Raw genomic sequence first — 27,964 nt, 5'->3', positions numbered from 1 at the left:
CCGTTAACAAATTGTTGAAAGCACGAAATGTGCCTCAAACTCATAAAACGGTCGTAAATCATAGGCGTTCCTGAGGTGTATGTTCATTAAATAATAATATATTGTTTTAATACTGTTATATATATTTTAATAATAATAAATAATAATAATAATATTTTTCAAGAGATAGCTTTTAAACTGGGACTTCTACAAACAAACCATCTCCCATATTATCAATACGTTCCTGAGAGTATGCTTGAGAATGACAACTACAAGCTATACTGCGATCCCACTGTGCTCACAGACCAAACTGTAGCACACAATAGACCAGATCTCGTGCTAGTTAATAAACTAACAAGAGAAACAACACTAATCGATGTGGCGATACCTAACAACAATAATCTGCGTGTTAAGTATAACGAAAAGATCGCCAAGTACAGAGATCTGGAAATACAAATAAGAAGACAATGGAGAATGGAAAGTACCCAGACGATACCTATTATTCTTTCTACCACTGGATTCATCCCGAATAACCTCCTAGAAAACATAAAAAAGCTGGGTCTAAATGAACATCTGTATAAGATAATGCAGAAAGCTGTGCTACTTTCGACGTCCAGATGCGTGCGAAAATTTTTGGGAGATACACCGACGTACCAAGTCACCTAGAACTCGATAACATGGAAAGAGTCCCACCAGAGCTCAATCCTTTTGATACCGTAGGTATCTGGGATGAGCGAATGTTACCCTTATAGGGAGTGTGAGCCGTATGGCTAAAACTTGAAATAATATTTTAATACTAATATATTTAGCAAAAAAACAATTAAAACTTTCACGGCTAATGTTGGTTATTTGCCATCACGACCCAGATTTGCCTCATATCGGACGAACTAAATTGTGGCAAGTTTTAAAAGAATTAAATTTCCGGTGGGAGAAATCAGACCGAAAATTACTTTTGATTGACCGGGAGGAGATAATTATGTTGGAGAAGAAATTATCTAAGATCCATACGAAAATTCCGGGCTGAATGAAGGCCAGTCTTCTACCAGGATAAAACGTGGGTAAACTCAGGTCATACAAAATTTGGTCAGATAAAATATAATAAGCTCCAGGCAAGCCTTTATGGAAGGTTGGTCTACTGGTATCTCCCCACGTTCTGGTAAAGGCAGTAGATTAATAATTTCTCACATTGACAGTGAAAAAGGATTTGTTAAGCATGGTTTGTTGGAATTTCAGTCCAAAAGCACAAAATACTATCACGAGGAGATGACAGCTGATATTTTCGAAGAGTATTTTGAGCAGATGATTGAACACATACCACCAAATTCAATTATAGTATTAGATAATGCACCTTATCATTCACGACTAGTAGAAAGACTTCCAACGACTGCGTGGAAGAAACAGGATATTCTGGACTGGCTGCGGAAGTATCTGCCTTACGAAGAAAAAAACTAAAAAATTTCGATGCTTCAAGCTTACCACCATGTCAAGATGAATTACACCAACATCTACTACGAGCTCATTATATTTCAAATATTTGGACAAATGCTCATAGAAAAGTACCAACAGAATTGATTGTTGAAGAACATCGTTGGGAGCTTGAAGATGAAACATATAAATTCAAATGGTTTAGTGGACCTCAGATGCCAGAATCAGTTCGAGAAGTAGTGATTGAAAATGAAGCAGATAATGAATGTGATATTACTGAAAGTGAAAGTGACGAAGATGATGAATGTGATGCCATCAATGAGAGTGAGAAAAATGACGAAATTTTTAAAGTTTTTCTAAATTTTTTTTTCTTATCGGAAAAATCGTTTCAAAATTTTTGGAATAAAATCATGGTATAACTGACAGAAAATCTAAAGATTCTACAAATTAGATTTTACCTCAAAAAATTACAAAAATTTTCATTTACGGATTTTTTTTTGGAAAATTTGGAGGAAAACTCTACTTGACGCTTTTCAGAATAGTAACAGAAGTGAGCATACAAATTTTCAAATTAATCGGTATAAAAATATCATAATAAAATCAGTTTGAAAATTGTTACCTAGACCTAAAATGCGCATGCAAGTGATACATTTGACCCCGTTTTATGGCTCTCTGTACCAACCCAGTTGTCCGCCCTTTTGGAGTTAGAGTTTTTAGGGGCTAAATAATGAGCCATGAAAATGGCGGACATATTACTTATCGTTAATTTTTCCCCAAAAAATTGCAACTTCACCCCTGTCCGCCACCCCTTATGTATCCACTCTCGCGTCCGCCCTTTGGGATTTCGTCTAGTTATACCAAGATCTTACTCTGGGCAAATTTTCAGCCATATTATCGATCGTTAATTTTTCCGAAAAAAATGACAACTTCATCCCTGTATAGCCACCCCCTGTACCACGAGGGGCATCCGCCTGTAAGGCACAGTCTTAACCCAGTTACAATGAATATATTCCAATAGAGAAATGTCATATTACTGATCAGTTTAAAATTTAGGCTTTATCTCTCCGACTATTAGGCAAGCTCCTCTTTCCTTTATCTAAGCAGTCAGATATTTCGGATATTTTGAGCGGTGTTGCCAATCTCATTTCTCTAGATGTTTTTTAAATAAGATGTTAACCATAAAATAGTTACAGGAAAAAAAGGAAATAACTAGAAACCATTAAGTTAATTTTTGTAATTTATCTGTTGTAGTAGATTGGTAAATACAGTGAAAAATATAGGCAAATATCCGATTTATTTAAAGATACGAAGAAGATATAACTCTCAAAAAGATCCGCAAATCGGATTATTACACGGCGATTGGCAACATTGACTTTGGGCGGCGCTATAGACGTCCTAAAAGGAGACAGATAGTTGAACGATATTTTATACAATGTCTATCACCGGGTATGGATTTATTTTTGTCCAAGTTTTATATTGGTCCACTATTTCAAATGCAGTTCAAACAGACATATATTAAATTGTATGTTCCGTTTTAAATTCGTTCAATTTGTATATAAAAAAACTAGACAAATAAAATTATAAAAGCAGGTAAAGCCAGATGAACAAAATACAGAGGAAGAAATATATATCGAGAAACAAAAAAGAATTGAAAAGGTGAAGTCCCAACACAACAAAAAATTCAACAGCCTAGCGATTAAAAGAAGTTTAGAGAAGAAGAAGAAGATTAAGTTTTGCGTAATTTGCAACAAAAATACGCGGTTTAATTAGTTATAAATAAAAACTTCCTGTTTTTTGCCCAGCAGTGTGTACATATTCAAGTAAAAATTAAAAAACAATTTATTCATATCAGCTAAATTATTAAAACCAAATTATTTTCATTAAAGCCAAAGCTAAACATTCGTCGTCTGTATACGAATTTCATTTACATAATAAACATTCCAGCATCGTGAAAAATACGTATTTGAAGGGAGCGTATATTCTTTTTTGTCCTGTTTACTCCAAACGTTTTTTGTCCAAAACAAATTGAGTTGTCGTCACGACGATGGCGACAGTCGAACGGCTTTATTTTATTTTTAGATAAGAGGTAGGTTTTTCAAATTACATCAATTTCGATCCAGACAAAAAATACAGAAAAAATAAGTTTTACGAGAAGATGCAGGTTGAGTCAGAGAATAAAGTTAGAAGGTATTGAGGCGAAAACATATACGTGGAAAGATTCTAATTAGAGTAAGCTGAGAAAAATTTCGCTTTTTGCAGTTGGAACTTGATTCATCACAACAGTATGATTTTTTAATCTTCTTAGTCCAAGTGTCTTAGAATGCGTTGCAGTTCTTGTGAATGACATTCTGTATTACTATTTAACAGGTTGACTGCCATGTGCACCAATATGGTGCATACTATCATATATCTATAAGTTTGTTTGGAAAAATCAATATATAGGTCTGGGGGCCAACCTATTATTTGTTAAATCGGCTTTTTATTAAAATATTTGATTATCGATATATTATTTCGGGTCTTCTATAGTATTTTTTTGCAAGATATCAACAAATAAAGTATGTGCAACAATGTGGTAATCGTGGCTTCAGAGACCTGACTAATTTAATTTGACTTTGTCCATTCCGATTCGGCACGAAGTTGATACGGTCGGCTCTTGCCAGTGTTGAACTTTTTATAGGAATAGCAACTCTTGTTAGTTGACTGGCGGTTCAGCAAGATGGATGACCGAGAAATATAACGTGTATTACGATTATAGAGAGATTCCTACGTCTTCTATAGGAAGTGAAAGCGAGTTTGATAATAGTGATTTAGATCCCAATTTTACAGCAAATAATGGCGGGGCGTTGAGTAATGCAGAGAGTGATGACTCCGCTAATCCACCAAAAGTAGCAAATACACTGCTCTTGGCAGGTAATTTTTATGAAATCATTATAAGTAGAATATTATATTACTTAACTTTTTTTAATTATTTTTTAGATCCTTTATCTGATTGGAGCTTAAAGCTGATCCGCATCTAACTGCTGAACTTTTGCTCCCCATAATCCGAGAGGTGTGGGAAACAAACCACATTCCAGCAGGCTGGAAAAAAGGTAACATTATCAAGCTTCCAAAAAAAGGCAACCTCACACTGTGTAAAAATTGGAGAGGAATAACCTTGCTTACTGTCATAAATAAAATTTTTGCGACCATCATACTAAAAAGAATAACAAACAAGGTTGAGTTTCGAGCTAATCAAGCAGGCTTTAGGCCAGAATCCTCCTGCATAGACCACATTAATACTGTGAGGGTAATAATGGAACAATCGGTTAAATTAAACACACCCCTATACATGGTTTTTGTTGATTTTGAACGTGCCTTTGATAGCTTGTCTCACGCTGCTCTATGGAAAATTTTAGAGCTAAGAAACATCCCGCAAAAAATAATTTCCATTATAAAGTCACTATATACTGATGCGAAATGTAGCGTGACACACAATGGGATCAACAGTGAGGAATTCAACGTACTTACTGGAGTTAGACAGGGATGCGTGCTTTCTCCGTTTCTTTTTAACATAGCTATAGACTACTCTCTCCAAACTAGACTTCGACACAAGAGAGATACAATGGACGTCAACCACACGCCTAAGCGATCTAGAATACGCGGACGATATCTGTCTATTAGGTCAAAGGTTCCAAGATCTGGCTTACCAATTGGAAACACTTTCCATTGAAGCCAATAAAATAGGTTTGAAAATCAATATTAGTAAAACCAAGTCCATGAGAATAAATGCAAGGAACAACACGCTATTTACTATCGACAATATGCAGATTGAAAATGTGGAAAACTTTACGTATCTTGGAAGTGTCATAACAGAAAACGGAGGTACAGAAGACGATATTCGTATGAGGAAACGAAAAGCTCATCAAGCTTTCGGCACGCTCAACCCTGTTTGGAGATCTGGCGAGTATACTACAAGGACAAAGATCCGAATATTCCGATCAAATGTCATGTCTGTACTACTCTACGGATGTGAAACCTGGAAAGTGACAAACACCCTCACAGACAAACTGCAGGTCTTTGTTAACAAATGTCTACGAAGAATTGTTCGTATATTCTGGCCTAACACCATCAGAAACGACGATCTGCTACACCTGACCGAACAAAAGAGGGTACAAAATGAAATTAAGTCCAGAAAGTGGGGTTGGATCGGTCACACACTCCGAAAAAATAGTTGCAGTGTCGCAAAGACTGCCCTAGAGTGGAATCCCCAAGGGAAAAGAAAAAGAGGTCGCCAGTACAAACTTGGAGAAGATCCATCATGGACGAGATAAGAGGCCAAGGAAAGTCTTGGAATGAGGTGAAGGCCTTAGCGCAAAATAGAACCCGATGGCGCGTTTTCACTGAAGCTCTATGCTCCACTTAAGAGTTCAAGAACCTTATATATATATATATATATATATATATATATATATATATATATATATATATATATATATATATATATATATATATATATATATCTGATTGGAGCAGACGCCTCAAAAGTTAAAAATAGTATGTACAATAAAAACAATGAAGACGTAGACCGAGACTTTACATTATGGAAATTCAATTGATTCTTTTAAACTATTCTTGGATGATAATGTTATTTCAATGATTGTTCAAGAAACCAATCGCTACGCTATTCAACGGCTAAATTCTGCGAATGTTAAAAGATGTTCTCGAGTGCAACAATGGATACTCAGTATCAATGAAGTGGCAGCCGTAGCTCAGTGGCTATGTTACTGGCTTAACAAGCTGGAGGCTCGGGTTCGTATCTCAGCACCGACAAAATTTTCAATTTCTAATTTAACTGAGCTGCCACCGTGCTTCAGGCACGTAAAGCCGTCGGTCCCGGCTACGAAAGTAGTCGTTAAGTCATGTCATGTTTTTTGCGTCTTTTTTCTTAAACCCCTTTTCTTTGCTCCATAAGCTCTAAAATCTTATGTGTCATCCATGGTTGTTTTATTTGTCTTTCCTGTTTGATGTTGTTTATTGTTGTTGTTACTAATACATCTTTGATCTCGTTCCACATTGTATCTACATCTCTCTTCTTATGTGTTACAATGTCGTTAAATTTTGTGTTTATTTCTTCTTGCATTTGTTAGAGTTTTTGTATGTCCGCCATTCTTATAACGCACGACTTTCGAGATTTTTTTCATCCTTACTTTCAGTTCAGCAAGCAATAAGTTATGGTCGTAGTTGATATCTGCTCCAGGATAGGTTTTTATTGAAGTAACCGCATTACGAAACCTTTTATTTATTGGAAAATAATCTATTTGATTTCTAATTATTTGTTGCGGGCTATCGGCGGAAGACCTTCCGTTATATACCCTTCTAGCTGGTAGTTTAAAGTGGCTGTTTATGATTACATTATCTGTTTCTTGACAAAATTGTATCAGTCGTTCTCCTCTTTCATTCCGTATACCCAATCCACACTCTCCTATTATGCCTTCTACTGTACCCTTTCCAATTTTGGCATTAAAATCTCCCATGATTATACTGACTTCTTCTTTTTTCATATTTTTTGATGCATTCCTTAATTCTTCATAGAAATGTTCAATCTCCTGCTCTAAGCTATCCAATGTCGGTGCATAAATTTGTAAGATATTAAGGTTGTTTGGTCTTGCATCTATTTTCAACAAAGCTACTCTATCCGAGATTGGGAGAAATCCTACAACCGCATCATTCCATTCTTTCCTAATAATATTTGCAACGCCATTTCTATTATTTGTTGTATTATCACCTGAATAGTATATGTGCTACTCGTCTGATTCGGTTTTGCCGTTGTTTGGCCATCTAACTTCGCTGCACCCTAATACATCTATATTAAGTCGTCTCATTTATTTTATGATGTTGGCCGTTTTTCCTGGCCTTAACATACTTCTGACGTTTCAGGTTCCAATTCTTTTTGTAGCATTTGCTAATATTTTGTTCCTCCGGGGCATTCTTAGCACCCTCTCTCCATTAAAGGAGTGCCCGGCACTAAGGGCCAATTCTGTGTTTGTACTGTCCATTGTGATTTTACTAAGGATGCTCTGTTATGCCTTTAATGCAGTGGTTTCCCATTGCCTTCTGCATTCTAATGCCGTTGACTAAATCAAATTAATTCTTCCGCCTTAGGAGCCAATTTCTCAACTCCAGGGCAATGAAGTGCCCTACTACTTGTCAGCTCCATACCAGCTACATACCACTATAATAGAATATAATGTCGACAAATCTGCTAGTAATTTATCTGACCAGATGGCATCCTATCATCGAGCTTTAAGAAGATCTTTAAGATGGCATCGAAGAGTTGCATTCGAGATTATTCTAAATAGAGCTGTAGTAAACGCAATGTATCTAGATAATTCAGTGACAACAAACAAAAAAATGGAAATTGCAGAATTCGCCATGGTAAAAAGTATTTTAACAAAAAAGACAACAGAAAATTCTAAAGATATAAATCGTCACATTTTATAGAAGACAAATAAAAGAGGAAGATGCCAAAATTGCTAAACGGAAGTCGTAAAGAAAAAGGAGCGAAATGAAGCACAACAAACTTCTAAAATAGTGTGGACAGGTTGTCCGATTTTTTGTAAATACCTTTGTAGTAATTGTTTCTTTAAATTTCATTAATCCGTATTTTTGATGTGTTTTTATTAGACGAATAAACTATTTTTCTTTTCACTTAAAAAAGTGTATTATTTTGAAACATCCTAGCCAAAAAATAATGGGCTATATTTCCAAAATTGATCTAGGAGGTCAACTGATTAAAATCTTTATATAAAATATTTAGCTTGTACATCTGAATAGGTACATATAATGATTGACTACATCAGCATACTATGCACCATATAGGTACACACTTTGGCAACTAATGCTGTGCACCAATATGGTTCACAAATACATAATGGCAAATAAAAGTAATTGGCTTGGCAATCAACCTGTAAGTATAATGATCATCAACATCAACAGTGTTTCGTTTTGTTTGTTTTGTTTGTTCGTTTACTGAAAATGTAAGTACTCGTTATGAAAATCTTAACAAAGAAACTAACTCGTAAACTTGATTACTATCGACCCAAAGAACAGTCTGACTTCTATAGCACAAACGACACACAACTATAAACATAAATTTAAAAAATGATTTTATAATTTACTACTTAATAAATGTTTAATTAATTTCAATTTTATCCATATCAGCTGCCACAAACATTGTGGTTTTTGTTTTCAAGTCTAATCTTTTGATTCATTTTTCGGTAAAAATTACCAAATTACAGTAAAACTATAAAACATAAGTTATGGCAGACCTGTAGTAAATTTCCAAATAACTGTGTAACGTTAATTTCTTAGTAATTATTTGATAGAAATGTAGCTGAGATAATTTTTAACAAAAATGTTTATCGGCACTTTTTGCGTAGAATAAACCTTTCTCTGTTTCCTATCACAAATCAAAGCAAATGAGGAAATTTTTCTCAAAACATCGTCTATCAGTACAGAGGCAGAAGAATCCGATATAAAAATCAAACGTGGGGTCCGACATTGGTGAATAAGATAGCAGACTGCAGCGAAGAATATGGACTATCTTTGAACATAAAGAAAACTAAATTTATATTCACTAAAATGAAGAGAGTGTTCTGCGGAAGAGATTTGAGCCTTAAAATGAAACTTCGCCTGATGAGATGTTACGTACTTTCTGTGCTGTTCTACGGAATGGAGTCATGGACGTTTAAAAAGATTGATACTAAAAAATTAGAGGCATTTGAACTGTGGATGTATCGCAGAATCCTGAGAATATCATGGACCGAGAGAGTCACAAATGTCAAGGTCTTGCGAAGAATGAATAAAGAAAAGGAAGTCATATTTACGATCAAAAAATGAAAACTGCAATACTTGGGACACATTACAAGAGGCGAAAGATATGAACTGCTTTGAATAATTATGCAAGGGAAAATAGCAGCAAAAAGGTCCATAGGAAAAAGATGAAACTCCTGGCTAAAGAATCTACGGGAATGGTATAGCTGTAGCAGCAACGAATTGTTTCGGTCAGCAGTTTCGAAAATACGTATAGCCCTGATGATCGCCAACCTTCGGAACGAAGATGGCACTTGAAGAAGAAGAAGGGTCCGACAGGGATGTATACTATTACCCTTGACGTTTAACATATACTCTGAGAAAATCTTTTAAAAAGCAGTAGAGGATTTTGAAGCCGGAATTACAATTAACAGAGAATGTATTAATAACATCAGATAGGCGGATGACACGGTGGTATTCGCTGACAGTTACAAAGCCCTCCAGGATTTATTGAGTAGAGTCACAGAAGTGAGTCAGACATATGGACTTTCACTGAATATTAAGAAAACAAAATGTACGATGATCTTTAAGAAAGAACAGTAAATTGAAAGAATCAGTGTAAATGGCCAACCAATAGAAAGAGTAAAAACATCTACCTTGGTACGAACGTTAATTAAAATTGAAACCATTCCCTAGAAATAAAATGTCGGAGAGGGAAAGCAAGATTTGCATTTCCAAAAAGCTTTTTAAATGCGATGATTTATCAGTAAAAATCAGGTTACTACGATGTTATATCTTTCCTATACTGTTATACGGAACTGAGGAGTCGTGGACTCTCACAGACGCTACCTGCAAGCAAATTGAGACTTTCGAGATGTGGCTTTATCCTCGAAGATAAGCTATAACGACCACGTTACTAACTAGGACGTTTGCGACCATAGTCTATCCATTACTAATGTTGGCGATCATTATGGCAATCTTTATCTTATCTGAAGCAGCGCGGAAAAGTTGCAAAGATGTTATATTGAACCAGATTCTCAGCTTCTTTAACCAAGATGTTCTTCTTTTTATATATTTTTCCTTGCAGGATGACTTGAAGGAGAGCATATCTCTATTCATTTCGCATAATATGTCCGAAGAATTGTAACTTTCGAGATTTGATGGTGGTCAGTACCTCTCGGTTCTTATTTATTCTTTTGAGGACCTCCTCATCTGTGACTCGATTAGTCCACGGGATCTTAAGGTCCTAAATAAGTTCAATTTCCTCTATTCAACACCATTAAAAAGGACAGAAAAGGCGTAGCATCGCAGCATTCTTACTTTTGTATCAAGAAAGAGGTTAACTCTTGAAGAAGGCCCCATCAGATTGAAGGTGAATCTAGCTTTTCCGATGCGTGCTCTAATCTCCTGGTTGTTGGTCCATTCTTCAGTTATTATGGTGACGAGGTAGTTGTAGTGCGTCACTCTTTCTACAGGAGATTGGTTGACGTAGAGTTGATCTTCTGATATCCTTTTCTTGCTAATTATCATAAGGTTTGTCTTCTTAACGTTTATATTGAGTCCATATTGTTGACTGTAATACGTCATTTTGTTCATAAGAACTTGTAGGTCTTCTAAGTTGTCCGCAAATGCTATGGTGTCATCTGCATATCTGATGTTGTTAAGCCGGTAACCATTTGTAGAATACCTTTTTCAGTTTCGTGCAAAGCTTAGATAAATATTCTTTCAGAGTACAGATTGAAGATTAGAGAAGACAAAATACAGCCTTGCCTCACTCCATGAATGATTTTCACATAGTCAGTGTATTCACCTTTAACTCTGAGATTTGCTGTCTAATTGCAGTAAAGATTTTTAATTACTTTCTGATCTTGTTTGTTAATTCCTGTTTCTTTTAGTATTTGCATCATCTTGGCGTGCTGTACTCGATCTAACGCTTTCTCGTAATCAACCAGCCATGCGTATACTTCGCAGTTGACGTCTCTACATCTCTGGAATAAGATTTGTACTGAGAACAAAGCCTCTCTAGTACCAACAGCATTTGTGAACCGGAACTGGTTGGGGCAAATTTGACTTTCACACAGCTTGTAGATTCTCCTATGAATTATCTTTAGGAATAATTTTAGGAGATGACTCATGAGGCTTATAGTACGGTAATCTTCGCATTTTTTGACTCCTTTTTTTTTGGAAGTGCAATAAAGTCAGATTTCAGCCATTCTGTTGGTATTTCTTCAGAGTTGTATATTCTTTTCACGTTCTTATTTTACTCTGTTTGTCCAAGATGATATTTTCGTCAGAATCAGTTATATTTCCTTTCTGCCGTCTTCTTAGTCCCCCTGTGAGTTCTTTAAATTTCCTATGTACATTGTGACTATCGTACTTTGACTGCAGGGTCTCAATTTCTTTGCATCTTTCCCTTGCTTCTTTTTCTTTGGCTTCTCTGATTTTCGTCCTTATTAATATATTTATGGTTTTATATTTGTCTGGGTCATTTTTGGCTTCTCTTCTCTCGTCTATTAGTTTCAGGATCTCATCTGTCGTCCATGATTTGTTCTTCATTAATCTATCTGTCTTTAAGTGTTTATCCTTTACATTTTGTACTATTTCTGTGATATGTTTGATCGTTTGTTCTTCGTTTGATTCGTCTCTAATTGCAGTCACTTGCTCGTTTAACGTGGTTTGGACTCTCATCCTCGTATCAAGGTCTTTCAGCGTAAGTAGGTCGTATTATTCTGCTTTCCTTTTCTGCACTGTTTTGAGTTTGACTCGAAATACTCCCACCAGTGGAACGTGGTCTGTCTCCAAGTCTGTTCCAGGATAAGTCTTGACAGATGTAAAGCTGTTTCGGAATCTTTTATTTACTAAAATGTAGTCTATTGGATTCCTAATAATTCTCCCGGGTCTGCCTTTAGGAGATTTCCACGTGTACAGCTTGTGAGGTGGTAATTGAAAGAATGTGTTGGTTGACCACAGTTAAAAAGAGTTGTTAACCACAGTAAAAACAGCAAAAATCGAATACCTCGGTCACATCATATGGAACAGTGAAAGATATGGGTTGCCGCAATTAATTCTGAAAAGAAAACGATGTCTAGGAAGGCGAAGGATTTTCTGGCTGAAAAATCTACGTACGTGGTTCAACACAACAATCACAAATCTTCTTAGAGTAGCAGTTTGTAAAATACAGATTGCCAAGATGGTCGCCAACATCCGAAATGGATAGATACTACGAGAAAAAGAAGAATGTTTTTAGATTGGCCCGGTTATTCGCCAACCTCAACCCTATTGAAAATTTATGGGCCATTTGCGAAGCTAGAATGCGCAAAATCGACTGTACTACACAAATAAAAATGATAGAAGAGGTCATTCAGGTTTGGTTTCAAGATGAAAGGATATTTGGGAACTGTCATAAGCTCGTAGAATCTATGCCAAAATGGGTAAAAGCAGTAATTGCAGCCAAAGGGGGACATATTTCCTACTAAATGTAAGTTTACCTTTATAATTTTGTCAAAATATAATTTTTTTCTAAATAAACTGTTTTTTCATTAACAGCCTATGATTCCATTAATTTGCATAGTACTATGCTTTAGATATTGTTAAAATACCAATTTTAGTTTAAAAAATATAGTTATGTATTTACATTAATTTACACATTATTGTTATTATCTTTGCTACAAAAAGAACTATTGAGATATTATTTTACGTAGCTGATTCATATATTAGTGCAACTAAACTATTGTTAATTTTTAAAAGCCTCCAAGCGATTATAGAAATTCTACCATATCCTTTAAATAAATTTTAGCACAATAATATAATGTTATGTTATAACGTTATAAATGTTATAAAAATGTTACAATAAAATAGTGTAAACCCCTATACTAGCTGTCAAGAGTTTAAGCCAAGGGTGAAATTCTATATGAGACAAACTTAGTTCTTAATAGACGGACACATTTCAACGATTCAACAACATAAAAAATGAACTAAACCTACACCAGCAACTACACATTAAAATACCAACAAAGAGAAGTGTCAAATGACATCCCAAAACTTATAAAAATAATAAATCCCCAGGAATCGACGAATTCTATTCTGAAATGTATAAGGAAGATAGTCAACAACTGTTGGCAGTAGTCCATAAACTAAAAGTACTTATATTGCAAAACGAATTGAAACGAGACGAATAGCTTAAACGAATGATATGCCCGCTACATAAAAAGTGTGATCAACTTAATTAAAAGAATTATAGGGGCAATAATAGAATATACACAAGGTAACCTGGACCTCTCCAGATAAAAGAACAATGGGTCAGATTGATCATATCTTAATACATCTTAATAGATTTAAGGCATGAAACAGACGTAATAAACTACATGAGTTTTAGAGGCGCAAACATAGACTCAGATCATTGCCTATAAGTGATCTCCACATTGAGGGCTAGAATTTCAAACACCAGTAAAGAAAATAAAATGGATACAAAAACTATAATGTGCAAAAGCTGATAGATGCGACAATTGCAAAACGGTACTCGACAAACATCACCAACATGAAAGGGAATCAAAATAATTAAAATGTAAATAAAAAAGGCCAGAAAGATATATAGTAGGGTAGACTCCTACTGGACCAGAATAAAAGAAAACATTGAAACAGCAGCGAATGATGAAATAGAAACAGAAATTTGTGCTGGTTAAAATTATTGGTATGACGATGCTGTAGAGAATTACCAAAAAAAAAATAGAAGAGAAGAAAAGAGGATACACAAAAGAAATAAACGAAACCACTTAAATAAGGAAGAAATATATAAAAAAACCTTAACAGAGCGAAAGAATTCAGAACATTCTATAAGAAAGTTAACATCAACAGAAAAGAATTCAAGGCAACCACAAGAAAATGCAGAAGCCCTATGCCATCAGAATGGTGACCTATTAACAACAAGGAAAGAGGTATTGAATAGATGGATAGAATACTTTATCCAGGCACTTATTATAGAGAAAGGAAAAGAAAACCTGGAAGATGAAAGAGATGAGGTAAGGGAAACAGACGAGAGGGAAGAGGAACCATCAACGATTCTTGAAGTTAGAGATGCAGTTAAAAAACTAGCCAGTAACAAATCACCCGGAATAGATAATCTCTTAGCTGAACGATATAAAGAAGGTGGCCACGATACCATAATGCCATTACAGCAGCTTATAAAAGAATACTTTACACCATACACAAAAAAAGGAGATATCTTTGAATGCTCTAATCACAGAGAAATTACGCTTCCAACTGCAATATATAAGGATAGTAGGAAAATACCAGGTTGGTTTCAGAGGTGGTAAATCGACAATTCATCAGATTGCAACCCTGAAACAAATTTTGGAAAAAACAATGGAATATGGCATTGATGCTCATAATATATTTACAGATTACAAAGTAGCCTACGATTCTGTGAATAGAAGAGAAATGTTCAAAGCAATGAAAGAGCTGGAATACCAAATTAGTTGGTAAATTTAACAAAACTGTTTCTGGAAAAAGTTGATTGTAGAGTACGAATTCAGGGGAAACTGTCTGAACCTTTTAAAATAAATAACGCACTGCACCAGGGAGACTCTCTCTCCTGTATACTGTTCAATCTGGTTCTGGAAAAATGAATAGGTATATCGCAAATCACAACCATTGGTGCAATATATAATAAATCAGAGCAAATCCTTGCATATGCGGATGATATCAATATTGTTGGGAAGACGAAAAATGCTGTACGAGAGGCGTATGTAGCATTAAAAGAATCAGCTACAAAAATGGGTTTAATACTAAACACCAACAAAACGAAATATATGAAAATAAGTGAGCAATCACAAATCCTTCGACCATTTGTTATAGAAAACGACGTCATCGAAGCAGTGAACGAATTTGTATACCTGCGAGCGCTCCCTAATACTGAAAATAATACTACTGTAAAGATAAACCACAAAATTTGTTCAGCCAAAAGATGCTATTTTAGGCTCAATCTCCTCCTTAATATCACAATTATATCGAGAAATACAAAAATAAAACTCTACAAAACAATAATACGCGCAGTCCTAACATATGGTTCAGAGACCGAGACTCTAACAAAAAATAATGAAAACATGCTAAGATGTTTCGAAAGAAAATTACTAAGACGAATCTATGAAGCAGTGAATGACAATGGAGTGTGGAGAAGACGATACAACTTCGAACTTTATAGAATATAACAGAGACCTGATATCGTAAAACATATTAAGATAGGACGTCTGAGGTGGATAGAACTTGTACTGCGGATAGAACAAAATAACCCATCTAGAAACACGCTCTTTTATAGACCTAATTTTCAGAGAAGAAGAGGAAGACTTAGAACAAGGTTCCTTAATAACATCGATGAAGACATGAGAAATATGGTGATACGTTTTTGAAAGAGAAATTTTTGAGGAGGCTTATACCCACGCAGGGTTGTCAAGCCAGAATGATAATAATGGAAATTAACTTTATTTGACATTTGGGTTAATGATTTTAATTTTCTTACGTTGGAACAAAATTGTTGTATTAAATAAAACATATTTGTCATTTTCTTTGAACATTTTAAAAACTATTTTCGTGAGATAATCCACAGATATGTTTTAACTTATTAATGAGGATTTGGTAGAATATGTTGTTTAATTTCTTACGTACTTGAACTCAGTTTTTTTAATTTTTTATTGTATTTATCCTTGTGTATAAATCTTCTCCAACACTTTGTCATCGCATTACACCAATTTTTCTTAAATTACGAAAATACGATCTATTAATTCTGTTGAGAAGTCATTTCAGAAATATTTAAGAAATTGAAATTTACTACCAGAGAGAATCACTCAAATAAGTTTCAAATAAATTTCGATTGCAAAATTTTTCTGCAAAATTTATTAAATCGATTTAAATATAATTTGATGGGCTGTTTTTTATTAGACTACAATAATTTTCTAGACGAATTATGAAGGTCCTAAAGGCACTCTAAGTGGTTAAAAAACATTAAATAAGAAAATACTTGTTTCCCCATCTTTTTTATATTTATTGCTATTTTGCTGTAAGGGTAATAAATTAAAATATTTTTAGTTAGGCATATTTTATAGAAAACTTAATTGTCCCTAGTTTATTTCGTTACTACTTTACTTTAAAATTAATTGTTTTCAAGTTACAAACCATAAGAGTGGAAAAATCGATGTTTTTAGTAATTTTTAAATATTTAAATTTTTTAATTAATGTTCCCGATCTATTTGAACAGAAGAAGTTAATTATTATTAGTGGCGGTATCACCTAACGATTTCTGGTCTACTACTACTCAAAACCTAAAGAAGTCAATAAACGAAAAAAATCAAGTTGGGTTCCGAGAAGCTCTCAACTCTAGACAATATTATAGACCTAGAAAGCAGTGTACATGAAGCCTTCTCCCTTAATCAAAAATGTATTGGAATATTCTTCGACTTTGAAAGAGCCTTTGATACAGCTTGGCGCCACCGTATCATCAGATTACTGTACGATTTAGAAATCAAAGGACATTGCCTTGCATTTATAAAAAACTTCTTATATAAAAGATATATCCAAGTTAGAGTAAATGGGAATTTGTCGTCAAAAGTGGAATTGGAAAATGGAATTCCTCAGGGATCTGTTATAAGTCCTACGCTATTTATAATTGCCATAAATGATGTTCTACGAAATTTAAAACTTCCACTTAAAGGCCGCTTATATGCTGACGATCTCGTAATATTTGGTCAAAGTAAAAACTTAAACAACCTCTCACAACTTGCACAGGGTTTCTTGTTAGATATTGACAAATGGTCAAAGGAAACTGGATTTATCTTTTCAACAACTAAAACTAAATATATAGTATTTTCTAAAAACAAAGTCAGTACACCAACCTCATTATATCTATACAACCAATCGCTACAATAAAAAGATTCGCTAAAATTGCTAGGAGTTACTTTTGACAGAAAGTTGAATTGGAAAGAACATATCAATAATCTAGCATGTAAATGTTACAGAAGATAAAATTTACTAAAAATTCTAGCACACAAGAATTGGGGTTCAGACAGGAGTACATTGCTAATTATATACAGAACTATGATACGATCACAGCTAGACTACGCGGCTATAGCTTACGACTCAGCATCGAAATCAGTACTTAATAAGCTCGATACTATTTATAACACAGCACTCAGAATATGCCTGGGAGCCTTTTGTACAACACCGATTGAAAGTTTACTTTGCGAAGCAAATGAATTGTCGTTAAATGATAGAAGAGCTTACCTTAGTCTAACATATGCAACAAAAATTAAAGATAATGCAAAAAATCCTGTCTATAGAAATACTTTTACCGATAATTACCCAAACCTTAATGCAAATCACCGTTCTAATAAACCTTTCTATAAAAGAATAAAAGACCATTTGCATCTGTTTGATATTGTCATACCTGAATGTCTTCTATACACATATGATCATAATCCACCTTGGATTCAAAACATACCATCATGTAACTTAGAACTTACGTCATTTGATAAAAACTCCACTAATCCTGATCTAATTTTTTCCCATTTTAGAAAAATTATTAGTCGTTATAAAAATCATACCCAGATATACACTGATGGTTCAAAATCATCCGAAGGTGTAGGAGCGTCTGTAGTAACTCCAGAGAAGGTTCTTAAATTCAAACTATCTAATGTTAGTACTATCTATACAGCTGAACTGTATGCTCTCTATCGCGCCATAGACCTAATAAATCTGACAACAAACTCCAAATATATTATTTTAACAGACTCACTTAGTGCCATACAAAGCATCCGACAAATCCAAAATCCAAATGTTGTATCCAAAAAACCCCCTTTTAAAAAAAATTAAAACACTCCCTCTTCAGGCTTATATCAATCATAATGAGATAAATTTCATCTGGATCCCATCCCATATAGGAATAAAAGGCAACGAAACTGCTGACCATAGTGCGAAAGACGCAATAGTAAGTGACGTTTCCGAGATCGTAAACACATCAGTATCAACGGATATAAAAGCTTATATAAAAAAATCAATCTTAAGTGCGTGGAAAAATAAATGGAATGTGTCGAATTCAAAACTAAAACAAGTGAAACCCAGCATAGAGGCATGGAATGTGTTACCTAAGTCAAGAAGCCAAGAAATAATAGTAACGCGCCTCAGACTCGGACATACTAGGTTAACGCATGATTACTTAATTAAAAAGTGCGAAAAGCCGCGATGTGAAACGTGTAATACGACACTAACAATAATGCACCTACTTTGTGAATGTCCCCTCTACAACCAACAACTAAGCAATAACAAGATACCAGGAACACTTATAGAAGCTCTAGGTGCAGACTGTAACTTTAACAATACTCTGAATTTCTTGAAAGACATTAATAAGTACCACAATATTTAATAAACCAAATTGTATTGAAGTAATTGTACCTATTGTAATCCACTAATTTTTCGCTAATGGCCATTTGGTCGATGCGATTTTCTAAATAAAAAAAATAATAATAATACTAATAATGCCTACAGTTACTAAACCGGAGAAAAAAAACTAGCATTAAAAATCATGGCAATTACAGTGAAGGCTCAACTTTGAACAGTATTTACTCAAAAATTTTTAGTAACTTTTCTCTAAACGTATATAATTGCAGCGAAATAAAATATATTATACAAATTTAAAGTACCCAAACTCTAATAATAAAAAGATCTCTTTTGATAAAAATCCCGAGGCGATAAATCACTATCATAATAACTAGTATTTGAATAAACAATCGATATAATGATAGGGTACTGAATTATATATTGCAGAAATTATTGGTTATCAACACACAATAACATGTGGACTAATTCAGCACTAATTTTAGCTTTCACCGACTATTGACATAAAAGTCGAAACCGACACGCGATACACATCAAAACCATCGAACAGTTTACCGAAAACTAATAGAAATGGATTGAGGAACATAGGAAATGGAACAAGATAAAGGTATAATAATGTGATAACACAGCCATATACTTCTACTTGCGGTGTGTTTTCCGATAACTATTCCAAAGGATGATAATGTTTATAAATAGCTGGCTGTTTTTAATTGAGGCGACTATTTATTTTTAATTGGCCATTTAAACTAGTTTTTATTTGCTACAGTATAAATTATTCGTCCTAATCGGTATGTTTTTGTGATAAGCTGGTTATTTTAACTTTGTATTTCGGATCATTACTTCTATCTAACTCCAAAGATGTGACTTGAAACTAAATGCAATGATAATTTAAAAATCATAGATCCAATCGTTCGAAGTACACATCTCCTTCTCTCTACTTTTCTCTTTTTTAGTTGCGGCGACAAAAAAATCGCTTTCGTAAAAAATCTAGTGGATGCCTCCACTGCGATTTATAAATCGCTGAATTACATCAGTTTTCCAATGGATGACATCGAAACTTCATTAAAGCAAAAATCTGGATTTTGGTTTCGTCAACAGAAATTTTCGGATTTCTAGTTTCGTGATTTATTATCAGATGTCGCTCTTGCGTCCATACTAAAGCCATTTTATTGTTGCTTACTTTTCGGCAGGAAATATTGTTTTGACGTTCGGGGCTTCTGTAAATAAACTCTAATTTCACTATTTGGGAGAGTGATTCATCGTTTGAAGGTGGAGAAGTGGGAAAAGACGTATGCAAATCCAGTGGCGTACACTCACTTTTATTTCAACGTTAATTATATTATATTGTTTAAATATTATTGTTCAAAATAGGCCACAATATATTTATCTGCAGGTTTTTACTGAATTTTCCATTTCTATATCCAAAGACCGTTTTCAAAGATATAAATTATAGCTATATTTATTTTATTTGTTTATTATTATATATTTATATAATCTTATATTATTTATTTTCTTTTTTTTTTCTTAACTTTAAAAACGATCTCTGGAATAGAGATCGAAACGTCAGTAAAATAAATATGTAAATAGATGTATTGTGGCTTATTTCCAACATTCTCCCTAAAAATACGGAATGCTACGAGCAAAAAGCCACAGAAAAATAAATATTACTATAATTTGTATATTTGAAAACGATCTCTTTATATAGAGATCGAAACGTCAGTAAATTAAACATTTCAATTAAATATATTGTTACTTATTCCCAACATTATTTCTAAATATACAGAACGGCAAGCAAAAAGCCATAGAAAAATAAATATTACTATCACTTGTATATTTGAAAACGATCTCTTTATATAGAGATCGAAACATCAGTAAATTAAACCTATAAATAAATATTTTGTGGCTTATTCCCTACAGTCTCCTAAAAATACAGAATGCCACAAACAATTAGCTATAAAAAACAAGTAATTTTGCAGAAAGTTTATTGATGCCACCGGGCTGTGGCGGAAGTTACGCTAAAACGTCTTTTGACGTGACCCGTCCTTAAAGAGTTACACAATGAATTTTTTTTAAAACAAATTTTAAGACAGTTTCCATACCACCCCAAAGGTATGTCTTATGGCGCGTTACTTTTTTTTAAATGGGTGTTCGCCAAGAGCCAGATTGTTCCATTAAATAAAATGAACAAAACACTTAAACAGTATAAAACAAAACAAAATAAAATCCTATAAAACAAAATAAAATTCTATAAAAACAAAATAGAAATAATTTTTGATGTAACAAAACATTGTACTATTCTATTTAAACACAAACACTATACACACTTACTATGTTCTTCTCGTTTTTTTTTTGTTTTTGGTTTTTTTATGCTGATGTTCCTACTAAACTATTAGAAAATATTATTCGCTGTCTAAATCTGAAGATGCAGTGCTGCTATCGCTGTCATTATCTTTACCTGGTGTAATTATAATTGACTCTAGTGAAACTTCGACATGAGTGTCAAGTTCCCACATATGATGTTCTTCTTTAATTATGTGGCGTATACATTTAGCCCATTCCTCTGGAGTTATATAGAGGATTGTTGAATTAAAAGTTCCTTAACTTTGTTTAATTTAAACGTTTTGTTATTGCGTGCTACTTCTCCTTTCACTTGCGCCCAGATAAGTTCAATGGGATTAAGTTCGCAATGATAAGGTGGTAGACGCAGAACTTTGACACCATAATCTTTTGAAGTTTCATCCACAGCATATTTAAGATATTCACTTTTCCTTAACCGTGCAATGTCAAGTAGCTGAATTTTGAGCATTGATTCTTCGTATGCAATCCCCTTTTCTGTAAGCCATTCTTGAATTCTCCCTTTCCGCCATGCCGTCGTCGGTAATTGTTCTAGTCTGTGGCTATGATATGGCGCAATGTCCATAACAACCACAGACCCAGATTCCAATGTTGGTAAGATTCTCTTAAACCAGCGCTCAAATACTTTAGAAGTCATTTCTTCATGATAATCTCAAATTGAAGCAAACCATCATCAAGGAACCCTGTATCACTTCCTATATAGGTGATGATTAAACGCCGTCTCTTTCCTGATAGAGCTTTTAATCCTGTAGACCAGCCTTCTATAAATGCTTCGCGTTTACTTTTGACATTTAAATCTTGCCAAACTTTTCCAACTGTATGACCTTCGTTAATCCAGGTTTCATCCAAATAATATATTTTGCGTCCAGTGCTGCAAATTTTTTGTATTTCTTCTAAATATTTTCTTCTCCATAGAATAATTTCATTTTTTTCTAATAGCATACTTTTTCTGTTGCGTTTTACATATCGAAAGTTCATTTCGCGCATGGTCCTGATTAAGACACTACGGTAAGGAGTCATTGTTTTCGAGCTCTTGAGAAATTTTTTTCAGTGTTGGAATTTCACTCCGAAATTAAAATGAATGAATTTTTCGACGTATAATATTCCTTGTTTCGTCATCCAAAACAATGCTTTTCCTACCTCTAGTTTTACCTTTTTCTTGCTTTTTATTTTCCGATGTATTTTTAAGTACACAATAAATACAGCTAATGGATACTTTTGTTAAACTGCTACAAATGTCGACCGCTTGGCTAACATTTAATGCCATTTTTCTGCCGACAATTCCTTTATAAACGTTTCGTATCATTACCTTCTCTTCGGACGTTAACATTTTCCATCTCTTTTGCGGCTTTTCATTTTTGGAATCAACATCAGAATCGTCTCTTGGAACAACTCGGTTTTTCGTCCATTGTATTTCAATAATCACAGAATATAACTAAAAATTTACTATAAAAGACAAACTATAACACTCTTATTATCAATAACACGTTTTATCAATACTACAATACAGTATTAATAAAACAGTATTGACAACAATAAGTTTACAAACTTATCACATAAAATATAATCACAAAATGCAGCACACGCACTCCCCATAGAAACGCCAAAGTAAATGAACCATCGGTTATGTCTTGATAGGCATTTCTTTGGCGAAAAAATAATAAAAACTAGTTTTACAGTTATGTCTGAGTCGGAGTTTTCTCGCTAATTTCAACGTTGCCAAACGATTAAAAAATAATGTTTTAAAATATCGATTTTTATTTTATAAATTTAAATATGTAACGAAACGGAACATATAAATAAAATTTATTTCAATTCAATTTTGTGCTTAATTTTTACTATTGAAAAAATCATGTTTTTTGGTATTTTTATGACGGTAATAATCGCTGCGTGGAAGAATACAGGTTTTGTGTGACCATAATTACTACTTGTGAACAAGAATTGGCTACACTGTACGACAACTTCTGGTCAAGTCAAGTCGCCAACGATCGACGCTAGCGACTCTAGAGGCAGACGCTTCAGTAACACGCGCCGTAACAGACCACACCACACAAGCGGTATACCGCGATCATCGTTTAACAGCGATCGCTCAGTGATGATCGCAACAGACGCTTCAGTAAAAACGTACCTATAAGTAGAAGAAATCGGGTGTTCTGCAGAAGATTATTATAAATTTTTTGTTCTGTATTGAAACATAAAATAAAGGCTATCTAAAACCATAAGCCTATATGCATTAACCACCTAGAATGTGCATTCTAAGACTTAAAGACGTTTCCTCAAATATAGCCCACTTACTTAAAACGATAAGGGGAAAAGTAGATGACATTAAAAAAACTTCTATGATGAGTTGGAGACTCTAAGAGCAGTCAAATGATATTTTCGATAACAAGGTTAATAAAAGTAGCAATATTGCTTAACGTGGTCATTATCTTCACTTTGAGGAAGTGTTATTGCGTGGTCTGCATAGCAGTTCATTTTAAGTCCATTTTCTCCCATTTGGTATCCTTTTTAGTTCGTAATTTCGTAATTATTTCACTCATTAACACCTTGAATAAAAGAGAACTCAGGGGATCACCCTGTATTATCCCATTGCCAGCTTCAATAGGGTTAGTGAGTTCTTCCTATGTTTTTAATTTTATTGTGTTGTTTTGGTAGATAGATTCGATCGTTTCTTTTTTTCGAATTTTTTTGTATTCCTATGATTTCTCTTGCATTTGCCTCAATATAAATTTAGCGTCGGTGGATGATTTTACTGACCTAAAACCTTGTTTTCCTTATACTTTTCTATGTTTCGTTGACCTTAAGAAGGCATTTGACCAATTCAAATTAAACGACGTTATGAATCCGAAATCAGAAATTCGCTCAATAATAAAGCAATTTTGAAAATAAGGAAATTTCTGAGTAACCAAAGACTCAATCTGCAAATCCGATATCGGATGGTAAAATGTTATATCCACTCTATTCTTCTTTATGGTGTCGTAGCCTAGACTGTTAATGTTGACTTAATGAGAAAAATGGAAGCTTTTGAGATGTGGCTTTTTAGGAGAATTTTGAATTGGACCATGGACTAATCGTATTACGAACGAAATGGTGTTGCACAGAATGGGAAGAGAGAGAACTTTTGACCACCATTAAAAGGCGAAAGACAGCATATTTGGGGCAGATACTTAGAAATGATAAGTACTAGTTGTTGCAACTGATTATGACAGGTAAAATCGAAGGAAAAAGGGGTCCTGGTAGAAGACAAATATCCTGGCTGAAAAACATTCGCGACTGGACCGGGTTAAACACACAAACGCTCTTAAGAAAAGCAGAAGATGAGACGAACTTGGTTATAGCCAACCTTCATTAGTGGAGACGGCACTAGAAGAAGAAGAAGTGCGAAGTGTGTTTCCCATGATCTATTGTCAATTTTAAATACCGATTCGTATTTTATTTTTTGATCTTTTATGTACTCAAATAATAGTTTAGAGCTAAATCTATTTTATTTCCATTCTTCTTTTTTATCTCTACTGTTCTCTTCTAGGTCCTTTAACAACTCTTCCATCCGCAGCCTTTTTTGTTTTTTCTTAACATTGGCCTGCTACTTTCTTTTTTATAATACTTACATTTAGATGATCTTCTTCTTTAGTTGATTTTCATTTTTTTTGTTTGATTTTGAGTTTGCATTTTGTATCAAATCATTCTTTCCATATTTTTATAGCGATATTACAATGGATAAAAAATGTCAAAGTGGTAAAAGATCTAATTCCCAATTTTATTTTACATTTTTACAAATGAAGAATAAGAAAACCTTTAATAATTAGAAAATTTCTCCGTAATTAAACGAGATATATAATATAATACTCTTAAATTGTAATTTATTTAATTAAAATAAATTTAAAATAGTTGGAAACTATTTAATCGGTTAATAAAACTAAAAACATCATTAAGTTTGTCACTAATGGAAAAAACAACTAATTATGAATAAAATAAAAAACGGGACACATTGCGCAGTCATTTTTACCGTCTATTAATAAATAAAGAGATTATTTTATAATTGTTTCACAATATGACGTAATTACTACGTTTTAATAAACATGCGTATTATTATTAGTCTAGTAAATGAACGTGAAATAAAGTTTTAAAATTTAATTGTTCCACCACCGAATTGCATGCAAATTTGGATTTAGGTTCTGCTTACACTAAACTTTACTTTTGGACTTGAACCGTTGGTTTATTTTTACTTTTTTAGGGTTGAAAACTACCCCTGTTATAGTGTATTTTTATGTATGAGAGAGTAATAAAACAATAAATTATGTATGCAAATCCCTAAACTGTTGGTACGGGTGACTCAATGAAAAACAGATATTTGTCAACAAGTTTACAGAAGTATATAGGAAAACAATTTTAAATTGAGTATGACCACCAGGTATAAAGGTTGGAGCAGAATAGAATACAATAGTTGTGAGGGTTACTAATCCCTAAATAAGGTTGCCAGTGTCGGAGTGATGGAGGTTAATAGGTACTAATGAATTTGCAAGAAATGTAAGATGTTTATTTTATTGGTTATATATAACCAATAAAAGTTTAATAAGTACCTACCTATTTGCAAAATAAAGTTTAATTCTTTAGATAAAATAAAACGTTTTATTTTATCTGAAATGAGTGCATTCCACGAAGTAAGGGTTACAACAATCAAACATTTAATTCTTTAATTCCAGGAATCTACGACAGTAATTGACTAGATAATTACCTTCTAAACTTATTCCACAGAAAATGTGATAGTGGGTTTTTCCATTTTGTATATAGGAAGGTCCAAGTGGCGTATTCAAAATTCTTAACAGTTCACTAAAAGTATGTACTTCAGTTGCAAGGTTCAGTTTATTGTGTATACTAGTGTTATGGAAAATTTAGAAGTGCCGTGTAAACGCCGAAAAATTGGTCCTCTAACAGTTAATGAAAAAACATTAATATTTAATTGTTTTAAATCATTTACAGACAAACGTTTATGTGAAACTGTTGATGAGACCGTTGAGTTAGTTAGCAGTACACTTGGTGTTGGGAAATCTACGATTTACAGAGTTATTAAAGAAGAGAAATGTGGTAGTTTTCAAATGCCACGTAATGCTCCAGGGAAACCAAAATTTCAAATAGAATATCATTTTAAAGAAGGACTTCGACGGAAAGTGCATGAATTCTTCTTTAGACAAGAATTTCCAACATTGGATAAAGTTCTTGTCTCAGTTCGAGATGATAAGGATTACCCAGAAATGAGTCGAAGTACGTTATGGAAACTTTTAAAAGAAATAGGCTTCCGCTGGAAAAAGAATCCCAGAAAGTCTATTTTATTAGAAAGAAGCGATATTGTCATATGGAGAAGACATTTTCTAAGAACCATAAAGGAAATGAGAAACCAAAAAAGAAAAATATTTTATCTTGATGAAACATGGATCAACGAGGGTCATACACTAAATAAATTTTGGCAGGATGAAACTGTTACAAGTCAAAGGCACGCTTTTGTAAATAACTTATCTACTGGTTTAAACCCACCATCAGGAAAGGGACGCAGGCTGATAATAGTACACATTGGCAGTTCAGACGGTTTTGTTGAAGGTGGTTTATTAACTTTTGAATCAACTCGTACCGGTGACTACCATGAAGACATGAACGCTGATGTCTTTCAAGAATGGTTCGAACAAATGATAGATCTTCTTCCTAAGAACTGTGTAATAGTAATGGATAATGCAAGTTATCACTCCAGACTTATAGAAGGACTGCCCACAACCAAGTCGTTAAAAAAAGACTTGCAGAATTGGCTGAGTTCAAAAAATATTACGGACCATCCTGGATCTATAAGAAAGGAACTTTATTCGTTGTGTGCCCTTCATAAAGAAAAATTTAAAAAATACGAAATTGATGAAATTGCCAAAAATCGTGGAATGACAGTACTTAGATCCCCACCATACCATTGTGAATTAAACCCGATTGAACTGGTATGGGCACAGATAAAGAGTGAAGTTTCAAGAAAAAATACCACTTTTAAAATTCATGATGTTATACAGTTGTTTTTGGAGGCTGTAAATAATGTAAAACCTGAAAACTGGGAAAAGGCAGTAAATCACACTATTAAAGAAGAGGAAAAAATGTGGAAGCTGGACAATATTACTGATAAAATGATCGAGCCAGTTATTATAAATCTTGGTTCTGAAAGTTCATCTTCTGAATCTGATTTGGATTTGTAACAAGTAGCTGTAAGTTTTATATTAATATTTTTATTCATCTATTTAACATACCTTAGACGGTTTTAAAAACTCTTTTTCTCTTTTGTAATTTTTAAAAATTAAAAAAAATGTGAATTTTTTAAAACCCTTTTTAATGTAGGCCAGTCAGTTCTAATATAGTGTGTGATAAAAGAGGTCACTTTTGTTTACATACACATAACACTTTATAACACTGAAATAATTCATTTATTTTTTACAATTATTCAAAGTAATTTTTCAATTAATCTTGAGCACGCCCATGGAGTGGTCGGAGCTACCAGTTAAAATTATGCTAATTACTCTCTCGTTCATAAAAATAAACTATAGAAAAAAATCGTATAATTGTAAATTAAAGCGGTAAATTAAACACCACTGACGCCAAAAGTTTGAAATGGTACGGGCATGTACGACATAGAATGAAGATAGGTGGCCAAAGAAAATGATGGAGTAGAGACCAGTACAAAGAAGAAGAAGAGGATGCCCTAGAAATACATGGCAGGAAGGCATCTCACAAGCCGTGTCCAAAAAGCATCCACAGAATGATGACTGGCTAGGTAGAAAGCGGTGGAAACTAATCATCATCATCATCATTCTGGCTTTACAGCCCTGCGTGGGTCCTGTATTCCTCGAGAATTTCTAAGATGCTGATCTGAGTCTATGTTTGCGCCTCTATAACTTCTACATTTTATTACGTCTGCCTTGAATATATTAAGATGTGGTCAATCTGATTCGTTGTTCTTCAATCAGGAGAGGTCCAGGTTACCTTGTGTATGTTCTTGTGTTCAAAATAG

The 27,964-nt window shown here is 33.8% G+C and overlaps 1 protein-coding gene across 7 annotated transcripts in view; it reads right to left on the bottom strand.

Annotated features, from left to right (window-relative positions):
• The window catches only part of Mctp (multiple C2 domain and transmembrane region protein), a 204,383-nt gene that overhangs the window by 166,163 nt on the left and 10,256 nt on the right, over nt 1-27,964 (bottom strand). For 2 of the 7 annotated variants that reach the window (XM_072533094.1, XM_072533097.1), the window contains exon 1: nt 19,028-19,116. The exons of 2 other annotated variants lie outside the window; for them this stretch is intronic. In XM_072533094.1, the coding sequence (XP_072389195.1) occupies nt 19,028-19,035 (8 nt within the window). In that variant the 5' untranslated portion in view covers nt 19,036-19,116. Of the gene's footprint in view, nt 1-15,855; nt 15,959-18,881; nt 19,133-27,964 lie in introns of those variants that run through there. 3 more of the 7 variants (XM_072533095.1, XM_072533096.1, XM_072533098.1) reach the window with 3 other exon arrangements.

Source organism: Diabrotica undecimpunctata, chromosome 5 (assembly GCF_040954645.1).
Source record: "Diabrotica undecimpunctata isolate CICGRU chromosome 5, icDiaUnde3, whole genome shotgun sequence".
Classification (NCBI taxonomy): Eukaryota; Metazoa; Arthropoda; class Insecta; order Coleoptera; family Chrysomelidae; genus Diabrotica; species Diabrotica undecimpunctata.
The sequence above is the reverse complement of the archived record's forward strand: the minus strand, read 5'-3'. Positions and strand labels throughout refer to the sequence as shown.